We start from the raw sequence: 10,613 nt of genomic DNA on the forward strand, positions 1-10,613 counted from the left end.
AAAAAGGAAGAGAGCAGGGGCTAAGGGAAAATGCCCTTCTTCAACCTCCCTCCCGAACAGAACAGAGGAGGGGGTCAGGGGCGGCGGCGGCGGCCGGTTCCGGCGGCCTGGGGCTCGGCAGCGGCCGGGAAGGAGGGGAAAAGGGAGAGGAGGAGGAGGGGGTCCGATTCCCCTACTCACCTCGGGCGGAGGTGGTCTGCGGAGGGCGGGCGACGGTGACGGACGGAGGTGGCCGGCTATGGCCGTGGCGGCGGCGTTGCAGACTTGGGGAAGGGGCGAGCGGTGGTGGAGATGGTTGCAGTGGCCGAGAGCTGAGCGGAGGCCCTCTTTATAGGCCTAGTAAGGCGGTGGAGCGGGCGGGGCAGGTGGTGGCGGCCGGCGAGCAGCGCGGCGAGCCTTAATGGTGTTCGACCGCGTTTGCGTGTCGCGGAGCGGTGTGTGCGTCGAGGGCGGCGTCCAGGAGCGGGGCGCGCACGTGGCCGGTTCCTGTGGCCGACGTCGAGCTTGGCTCGCGTCCCCGTGTCGAGGCGGCACAGGCGGTGGCGCTGTTCGCGCACAGTGCGCGTACGGCGGCGCGAGCAGCGACGGCCAGGCGATGTGACAAGGCCGGCAGTGGCGAGCGGCACGGCTGCGGGAAGCACGTGCGCGCGTTCGTGGATGGGAGGGTGGCGGCGAGCAGCTCAGCAGCGTGCGGCGTGTGGCGAGCGGCGCGGCGGGCGTCGCGGCACGCGGAGCGCGTGCGCGGGCGCGCGCGCGTGGGCGCGTGGAGGCGGCCGGGAGTGAGCGCGCGCGAGCTAGGCAGGGAGTGGGGGTCGGCGTGCGCAGGCAGGGAGCGGCTGGGGTGAGGCGGTGGCCAGCGCAAGGGGCACGGCGGTGTCGAGCTGCTCTGCGCGTGCGCGAGAGCGTGGCAGAGGAGGGAGAGAGAGAAAAAGAAAAATGGAAAAGGAAAAGAAAAAATGGAAAAAAAAGAAAAAGGGGAAAGAGAGAGAGATTCGCTCGGCGGATTTCGCGGCGGCGACCGCGGCCGGTCGCGCACGCGCGCCGGTCGGGCGTGGCGCGGCAGTCGTCGGTATGCGACGCGCGGAATAGGAAAAGAAAGAGACGACACAGTGATTGATTTCGGGTGTCGGGCGGAGATCCGATGGAACAGGTTTCGGGAATTAGGGCTCAGGGTTTTAGGAAGGTCTTGAGCTCAACGATGAAAATTACTTTAGCGCATGATTTAATTTTAGTGAATTTTTCGGGATGTCACAGTTTATAAAAACTAGGACAAAATATGCATCAAAGGATGGGATTGAATTTGCCGTCTTCAAAGCCTTCCGGGAAGTCCTGGTCGAGGTACTGTCCTTCGGGTTCGGGGTCGCGGTACTGGTCCTCGTTCACTTGCTCGCAGCACTGCTCATCGACGGGTTCTCCCTCATTCACACCGTGATCTACGACGCACACAAGCAAACACACAATCAAGAAAAGAATTAAAGGTTTTATCGATGAGCTCGAATAAGAAACAATTAAGATATGGAGACATGAGTAATATTTTTGGGCAGTTTTCTAAGGTCATGGCCAAAACTATGTTAGGAATGGCATGGTAAAGTTTCAGGTCGATTGGAGGTTGTTTGGCGCATGAAATGATAGGTTACAGAGAGGTTTTGGGGTTAAATAAGGAGTCAGGGACCTGTTTGTAATTATTTTTGATAAGGCAGGGGCTATATTGGTATTTTAGAAATTATCCGGGTTATTCTGAAAAAGGTCAGGGGTTTATTTAGAAATATGTTTATATGAGGGAAGGATTTATTTTGTAATATAATAAAGGGAAGGGTTTAATTTGCAAAAAGGCTAAAGGGTGGGAGGGCTCTTAAACAAACAGAAGAGAGGGGAGGGGGTTCTGGGCAAATGTGCCCTTCTCTTCTTCCTCCCAACCGGGAAATAGGGGAGGGGGCGGGGGCGCCTGGGCCGGCGGCTCGGGGCGCGATGGCGGCCACGGAGTGGGGGAAAAGAGAGAGGAAGGCTCGTGGGGGTCAATCCCCGGCCGCCGCTCGGGCGGAGGCGGTCCGAGGCAGCCTGGCCACGACGGCCGGCGGGCGGCGGTGGACTTGGGCCGGCGTCCCGGAGGCGCGGCGGCGGTCAAGGGAAGGGGGAAAAGCACTAGGGGACTCTGGGGACTCGATTCACCTGCTCACCTTGGGTGGTGGCGGCCTGTGGACGGCTCTCCATGGTGGCGGGCGGAGCTCGGCGGCTACGGTGGTGGTGGCGGCGCTGGAAGCTCGGGGAGGGGCTGTGCGGTGGTGGTCGGTGTTGTGGGGTTCGGGAGCGGCGCAGGGGTCCCTTTATAGGCCGAGTAAGGCGGTGGAGCGGTGGCTGCGTTGGTGGCGGTCCGGCGAGCGGTGCAGGGCGCCTTTAATGGCGTTTGGTGTCGTGACGCGGCAGTGGCGCGATTCGCGGTGGCTCAGGACGACACGACTGCTCGGGCAGGTCCTAGTGGCGTGCAGGCACGTGGAGGGGCCGGATGTGGGGCTCGGCGTCGAGCAGAGCGGCGCGAGCGGCGAGGCGGTACAGGGAGGCGGTGGCGGTGTGCCGGACGGTGCAGCGAGCGGCGCGGCCGCGTGGAACGCGTGACACGCGTGGGCGGAGCAGGGAAGGCGGGGCGCGCGGCGCGTGCGCGTGCGAGCGGGTGCGCGGCGTGCGCGGCTCGGCGTGTCGAGCGCGGCGAGCGCGTGTGTGCGTAGCAGCGGTTCGCGCGGCGCGGGCAGAGGGAGGCAGCGGCGGTGCGCGTGCGCACGGCCCAGGGGGGTGCTCGGCGCGGCGGGGTGCATGGGCCAGGGGGAGGCGTGTGTGCGTGGGCAGGCGGCCGGGCTGGGGGGGCGCGCGCGTCCGCGTGGCCGGGGAGCAGAGAAGGAAGGAGAAGAAGGGAGAAGGAGGGAGAAAAGAAAAGAAAAAGGAAAAGGAAAAGGAAAAGAAAAGGGTAGGGAAAAAGAAAAAGGGAGAGAGAGAAAGAGAGAGAGAGCACGCCGACGGGATTCGCGGTCGGCGGTCGCGCGTGGACGACAGGCAGCCGAGCGGCGCGGGATGGGATGGCGGCAAGGAAAAAGAGAGAGAGAGAGCGATGTACGGTCGGCGGAAAAAGGAGAAGAAAAGATGGAACGACGAATGAAATCGAGTGTTGGGACGGCGAAAGTTTCTGGGAAGTGTAAGGATCACCGGGGTGTCCGACCCTAGAGGGGGAGGGGGTGAATAAGGTCGCTAATTCTCTTTCTAACCTAGGGCTCAAACTACTTGCATAAGATAAATCTAACACGTCCTACACATGCTAGTTATGACTAAGGTTTATCTATGCTACTCTCTACTTACCCCAAAAGACTTGCAACCTATAGCCAATTCTAATCAAACTAACTAGGAAAGTAAAGACACGTAAGATATAGTAAATGCGGAAATGTAATATGGTAAGTAAAGAGGTAAATGAGAGAATATGCAAACTCCCGTGAAGTCACCAAGACACACGATTTAACGTGATTCGGTTAGGACACCAAGTCCCTCCCTACGTCCACGGCCACTTGTCCAACAAGAACAAGTGTGATGCCGAGTCTCTTTGCTTGATCACCGTCTTGCGTTCGCCACCAAGGTTTTCGGCAAGCAAAGGCTAAGTAGCGCTAAGTCACCAAGATAAGGCCACCGCCACCGTCTCTCTCAAAGCGTCACCAACGGCACCGTCTTCACTATCGGAGCTTCTCACCAAGAGGGGTCTCCTTCCCAGCACAAAGTGTCCGTTGCCGCTCCACATCAAGTCGGAGGGTCACACGACGATTACAATGATTGCTTGCCACAGCAAGACTTCTCTCAAGGGAGCTCTCGCAAGAACTAATCCCTATTACAAGCACTAAGTCTACTCTCGCAAGAGTGATTAAGCTTATATGATGTACAATGAAGCTCTATGGTGGTTGGAGGTGTTCTTCAAGTGTAGCTGACTTCTCTATCTCTTCAGCAACTCCAGCACACACCAAATGAGGCGTGGGGTGGGATATATATAGCCCAACCCTCCAAAACTAGCCGTTAAGAAAAGCTGATAGATTTCCTTAGCACCGGTTAATCCAACGCTCAGGAGAATCGTCATTGCCGGTTTAACCGGTGACTGCATTTTCCCAGCAACTAGCCGTTACTGCTGCAACGGCTACTTGATCAATTGCACCGACGCTCTTGAATTCATTGTCGGTTTAACCGGTGTATGTAAGCTCAGAAAACTCCAAAAAAAACGGAGTCTCTGGACAACTGCACCGACGCTTGTCTTCAGGCATCGTCGGTTCAACCGATGCTAAACCCTAGCCTCAGCTTCTAGGTCCATTGCACCGACGCCATCATTTTTCCCATCGTCGGTTCATGTGGTGCACTCTGCTGACTGAGTCTTCTCTGAACTCATTGCACCGGTGTATGTAATTTGCCTCACGTCAGTTTAACCGGTGAGTGCAAATTACCTCTGTCTTGCTCCTTTAGACCTGATTTCTTCAGGGTTTTGTATCTTTTCATCCTTTGGATCTATAAGCCTGATAATGATCATCTTAACACATATATTAGTCCAAGTGTTGTGTGTGTCATCAATCAACAAAACATTATATTGAAATATGGCATGAGAGGTCATTTTCGCTACAGGAAGGTATTAGGGTTTAGGGTTAATTGAGCTCAATGATGAAAAAGAATTTTGAAAATTGTTTTTAGCGTGTGATTTATTTGGTAATTTTTTTGGGATGTCACAAGTGAGCAACCATAGCTTGATCACTCTTGGTTCCGTCAAAGACTCAATTTGCATTTGTTACTCTTGGAGGTGAGCCTCCTAAATGGCTAGACGTCGCCGGCTAGCTCCCGACGGTGTGGTGAGCAGAGCCAAATCTGTGCGGGCAAGATCCTGTCCCCTTGGTGGAAAGGATGAAGATAGTGGAAAGTTGGGAGTTAGTGTTTGGGAGTTAGAGTTAGGCCCTGCTCACGGGCATGCTCACGGTCAAACCAAACAGGGTCTAATGGGTTGTTTGATTTCAGGGGCTAAACTTTAAACCATGTCAAATCAAAAATTAATCTTGGTATTTATAAGTATTAAATAAAATCTAATTACAAAACTAACTGCAGAACCCTAGAGCTAAACTGCGAGATGAATCTAATGAGGTATATTAATTCATAATTAGTGGATGGTTACTGTAGCATCACTATAGCAAATTATAGATTAATTAGGCTCATTAGATTCGTCTCGCGAATTAGCACTCATCTGTCAAAAAAATTTATAAATATATTTTATTTGAAACTCCTAAATAATAAAATTCTCTTCGGTGTGATAGGGACTAAAGAAGTCCATGAAAACAAACCGGGTCTAACTCTAACTCCCTAAAATCTTAGAATCTGTAGCACAGAATTGGTGGACAAGGCCAATATCTCCATGACTGAGGAGAACATGGTAAATCTCGTCGAAATTGGATTCTTGGGGAAGATTGAGTTAAAGAAAACTTCAAAGTCTCATATTCACATTAAATGTATACAAATATAACAAATACTACCTCCATTTTTAAATATTTGATACGGTTGCTTTTTATCCAAACTTTGACCAACAATATTTATTTATTCGATGAAGTAGTTAAATAAAGTACAATAAGTCCACTACATCTGTCATCAAAAGTAGTTTAGATTCAACATGTAGGCTCATTTATGGTAAAGAAAATCAAACGAATACAGAAATGAATGGCGAGGTAGGGAAAGACATTTATTTAGGCCCTATTTAGATCCATAAAGCCAAAATATAAAATTTTTGTAAATCGCTTTTATGGTGTATTAAATGTAGTCGAAAAATAAATCACATTACACAAATGGACTGTAAATCGCGAGACGAATCTAATGAGTCTAATTAGGACGTGATCAGACACTAAATTGCTACAGTAAACATGTTCTAATGATGGATTAATTAGGCTCATTGGATTCGTCTCGTAATTTACAGACGAGATCTGTAATTAGTTTTGTAATTAGTCTACATTTAATACTTCAAATGCTGAAGATCCCCTTGCAAAAATCCAAAATACAAAGTAATATAATCAAGGCCTTACATATGAATATGATGTCAGCTCCTAAGCAGGAAAAGGGTCAGATTGTCAGCGCGGGACCCACCGGTCAGTGTCCTGATCAGGGGAACTCTCCAGTTTCGCCCCGACCCCGGAGGCCCGAACGATAAGCGCAGCTGGGGGGAATTGGCCCTGTCCTCTGCCGCTCTGCGCGATTCAGCCCGGCGAGCGCTCGCCTGCGTCGGTTCCCCCCCCCCCCCCCCCCACTGGAATTGGAGCTGCTGCGATGGAGGAGCAGTTCATCCTCCGCGTGCCGCCGTCCGTGGCGGAGCGGATCGAGCGCCTCATGAATGAATCCGCCGCCGCGTCCTCCTCCAACCCTGACGACACCTCCCTCGACCTCTCCTTCTCAGGTCAGCGGCGCCCCCGTCTCTCTCCCTCGATTCCTGCTCTATTCTGTGCGAAAACATACCGTGCATTAGGCTAGCAGCTAAGCCGTGGTTCCCTTATTAAATTAAAAACGTGGTTCGTGGATTCGCTCGTAGAATTACATGCCCGTAGGCTATTAGACGGAATGCAGAAGTCAGGCCTACCCAGGTCAGGTGCGGTAGGCAGGGCCGGCTCATGGTTTTCAAGGGCTCCAGGGCGAGCCAGACACTATAGGCCTTGTAGACTAACTATTTTTCATTTGAAATGGTAATTAAAAGAAAGATAGAAATTTTAATATTATATGTAATTCATGAAGAATAATGTTAATATTATAAACTAAAATAACAAAAGCATAAAATTATTATTACGATGATTTGAGTTATGATTACCCTAAATAAGAACCAAACTCCAACGACTGCATGTATAATAATCTTTCGATTCTTCTTAAAGAAATTTCTACGAGCATTTTTTGATGCAAAATCACTAAGGACAATTAATCAAATAAGAACCTCCTAGCAATTTAAAAAACTGTAGCAATTTATTTAGAATATATATGTGCCTAGCAATTAAAAAAATTAAGAACCCTAGCAATTAGTCAAATGAGAAGTTAAGAACTCTAACAATTAGAAAATTGAATTTACGGTTCATTATCTGCAACCTGTTAGAGCGCTAGTTCTAGCTCCTGGACAGCAGATGCTCGCGCAGGCCGCGGTGGCACTGCACCGGCCAGCGTGCGTGTGCGTGAGTACATGCCGAGTGCGTCGGACTCAGGTCTCCGGTTTTGGTGTCTGTTCGTCTGGAGAATGAGAACACCCGGCGCCGAATCTGAGCGAAAGCAGATGAAAATGAAATGCAGAACCTTGAGTCGCGATCACGACGCGGGAGGACAGAAGCGCAGAAGACCTGCATGACTGGCTGCGTACCCTACTGCCTACTTGTATACTCCGAGTTAGACCAAATATTAGTACCTAGTACATACTAGATCTTGGGCCCCCCTACTCCGTGGGCCCCGGGCCGTCGCCCTGGCTGCGCCTCCCCTTAAGCCGGGCCTGGCGGTAGGGGCTTCCATGTACCGTGCGGGGAAGGCGGGACGCTGCAAATCGGTGGTAGGCTGGTACCTCTTGGTCCAGACTGCCATAGCGTGCTGGGTGTCTTGCTGGGCATGCTGTGGTGCTGCCCTGAGAATGCTTAGCACCGTTAACTGTTTGGTTCTTCGCAATTGTTGAAACTGACGCCGTGGTGCACAATTAAAAGGCGGAGATGACATGATACTACCACTTGCCTGTACCGTAATGTGACTTAGGTATGAGGATGGTTATTGTTTTTGCTCCAGATTTTGCGATGATAGGTTTAATTGTGATGTTAGTGAATTATTCGATTGGTGTTGGGTTTATTGACTTCCATGGATCATCTTGCACATGCATAGTTCATTTGGAAATTTTCCAAAGAACTTAAATACGATTTAGCAAAGCAAACCATTCTAAGTTTGCCAGTCTGATCTGAGCCACCTATTCTGAATCTGATTGCTTTACTTTTGGATAACCCTTGCATCTAATGATGTTAGATGCAAGGAAATATCTATCTACTGTCAGATGAGATGGTCAGCAAATAGCAGCAAATGCTATTCAAGATGCATGATTTCAGAATGCAGATGCTGTTGTTCATGCCTACGTATTTTGCAAATCGTGTTTTCCTGTCTACTCACCTTTTGTTTTCCTTTCAATGTCCGTGAGCATCATTTGGCACATATGCTCCATGTAGCACAATCTCTGATCTATATGAAATCTTGAAGTAACCTCGATTGCTAGAAATAACTCAAGATCGATAAATGTTCGAATCCAAAGGATTGAACCTGTTTCATAGTGGGCATGCTAAGCTCTCATGAAAAAGCTTTTAACGTGGACGCATATAATATGATTCATTTGATATGACATTAACTGTGTGCACTGGTCCTCATTTGGTACGTTTCTCTCTTCCAGTGAGAGCACAACACTATGGTCCCTCTCATTTCAGAGCATGTAACTTGAACTAGGTTATACTGGACATTTCTTCAAAACCTGAAATTTGGAACTTTTGTCACCTTGTGGATTGATGAGATATTTCTTCATGCAGAGGATGGAAGAAATGGTACATTTATGATTGGTAATGAGAGCTTTCCTGCATCTCTTTTGGATCTACCTGCGGTGGTGGAGTCATACAAGACGTATGATGATTCTGTACTAATTAAAACTGCTGATATTGGCCAGGTAAAGTGCAAGCTAACTGTATGCGACCTATTTATTAAATTCCATAGCCTTAAAAGTTACCTGATGAAACACAAATTGATACAGATGATTATGGTAAGAGAAGAAAATGACCCTGTTCCTGAGGGAGTTGAATACAAGCATGGGCTTACTCCTCCAATGAGGGATGCACGCAGACGCCGTTTCCGCAGAGAACCAGACTTGAGTGTATTAAAATCAATTGCCCCCTTTAGTTCTGTTCATTATGCCGGTTCATGTTCATGGACTTTTTTGGCAGAACCCTGATTCTTTCTTGCTGAATTATGCAGGCAGAGCTGGTTAACCAAGTTGAGAAGCATCTCATCAATATTATGCACGGAGTATCTGTCAGTATCCTTTTGTTTTTTTTATTAAAATCCCTTTGGTTTTGATTAGCTAAATGCTAGCATGTATTGTATTCTAGCTAAATAAAATGGTATACAGTAACTTTTTTTTGGTTCTTAGGTTTTCTCACTTTTTTTGTGACTAATGATAGTTGACAATGGTTCTGCTACATTTAGTTCTCTCACTCTTTGACAAGGATAACGATGTGATTCTTCAAAACTTGCCATTATTGTGGTTTCATACAGATGTGTGAAGGCCCTGCTTCAATACTTGTTATAATATCTGAATTGAATGTTAACACTGAGGTCCATCAAGAACTTTGCATTCATAATAAAAATATGTGATAGTTGTATTGGCTACTAGTTGTCATGACTGCATTGGTTTGTTGGTTGAAGGACTTTGTCATATACATCAAAGGAATTTACACCACTGTTATATCTCAGTCAATATGCATTGTTCCTTGACTTGTGTCAATAGACCAGAATGCCAGTGTGATAGGAGGCGCGGAAGGTGGTGATCGTAAGAAACCTCCAGTGGCTCGTGCACCCAAGCAGCCTGATGTTCAAGAGCCAACTGCGAATGGTGAGGAACCTGAGAGGAGTGACTCGGAAGAGTCTAACTGAAGTGGACCTGAATAGTACAGCGTCAATGGCCCAAGTGACCCAGGCTAAACTTGCACTTTAAACCAGTGTATGTCTATAATGACGATGGCTGTTGTCTCATGCATGATGTTGACAATTATCATAAAATTATTATTAGACTTCAGCATGCGATGGAGTTGAGAAGTCAGATTAATGCTCAACTCTACTTAAAAAACTTCTCATCATGAGGTTGAGAAGTCAGATTAATGCTCAACTCTACTTAAAAAACTTCCAGTTGGTTAGTATCTTGTGACATAGTCCTTTCCGTACATATACGTACAGACAGTATATGTATTGATTTTCTCATCAATTTGCTTACCAAGCATATCAAGGGTGCCGTCCACTGCATTCTGGAAAGTGGGTTTCTCGTTGTGCCAAATTGAGAAATTTGTGAAACATATCTGCATGGAAGCATATCATCCATATTTTAGTAGTTTAGTAGTTATAGCTATTTTGCATACATTTCCTTTTTTTTCTACCTTACCAAGGAAATAACGTTCAATTCAAAACACAGTTTACTTGTTGCAAAAGGTAGTGTTTATTGGTAGGCCAAGTTATTGAGACTAATATCCCGTATAAATGAAAAATACGATGAATACGGGTTCATAAGAGAATTCCGTAAATACAGACGGGAATAACCCTCTCCCATATCCTATTCCGCTCCCAATCAACTTGACCCCGTATCCTATCTCGTTTCCGCAATTTTCCGCCCCATTTACATTTTGCCACATATAGAATAAATATTGAAATACGGACGGTTTCTATCCGTTTTCAACCTTATGTCTACCAGACTACCACCGTACCCACCGACGATGGCCATGGCGAGGGCGGCCACAACGTGGACGTGGACGAGAGCCATCCGTTTTCTGGAATGGGCGAGTAGACCCATCGTGAACATTCCTTGCTTGCAC

The 10,613-nt window shown here is 48.4% G+C and overlaps 1 protein-coding gene across 1 annotated transcript; it reads left to right on the top strand.

Moving 5' to 3' along the window:
- Positions 1-6,182: 6,182 nt before the first annotated feature.
- LOC120675931 (transcription initiation factor TFIID subunit 7-like) lies at positions 6,183-10,027 on the top strand. Its single transcript, XM_039957135.1, has 5 exons — positions 6,183-6,439; positions 8,568-8,701; positions 8,786-8,905; positions 9,007-9,067; positions 9,539-10,027. The coding sequence occupies exons 1-5, from the start codon at positions 6,313-6,315 to the stop codon at positions 9,682-9,684; spliced, it is 588 nt and encodes a 195-aa protein (XP_039813069.1). The 5' UTR covers positions 6,183-6,312; the 3' UTR covers positions 9,685-10,027.
- The last annotated feature ends 586 nt before the right edge of the window (positions 10,028-10,613 follow it).

The sequence above is a fragment of the Panicum virgatum genome, chromosome 5N (assembly GCF_016808335.1).
Source record: "Panicum virgatum strain AP13 chromosome 5N, P.virgatum_v5, whole genome shotgun sequence".
NCBI lineage: Eukaryota > Viridiplantae > Streptophyta > Magnoliopsida > Poales > Poaceae > Panicum > Panicum virgatum.

Excerpts from the sequence above, each read along its gene's own strand:
- LOC120675931 (XM_039957135.1), top strand. The coding sequence starts at position 6,313 with ATGGAGGAGCAGTTCATCCTCCGCGTGCCGCCGTCCGTGGCGGAGCGG. Across the intron at positions 6,440-8,567 it reads CCTCGACCTCTCCTTCTCAG|AGGATGGAAGAAATGGTACA; the intron begins GTCAGCGGCGCC and ends TTCTTCATGCAG. Across the intron at positions 8,906-9,006 it reads GCAGAGAACCAGACTTGAGT|GCAGAGCTGGTTAACCAAGT; the intron begins GTATTAAAATCA and ends TGAATTATGCAG.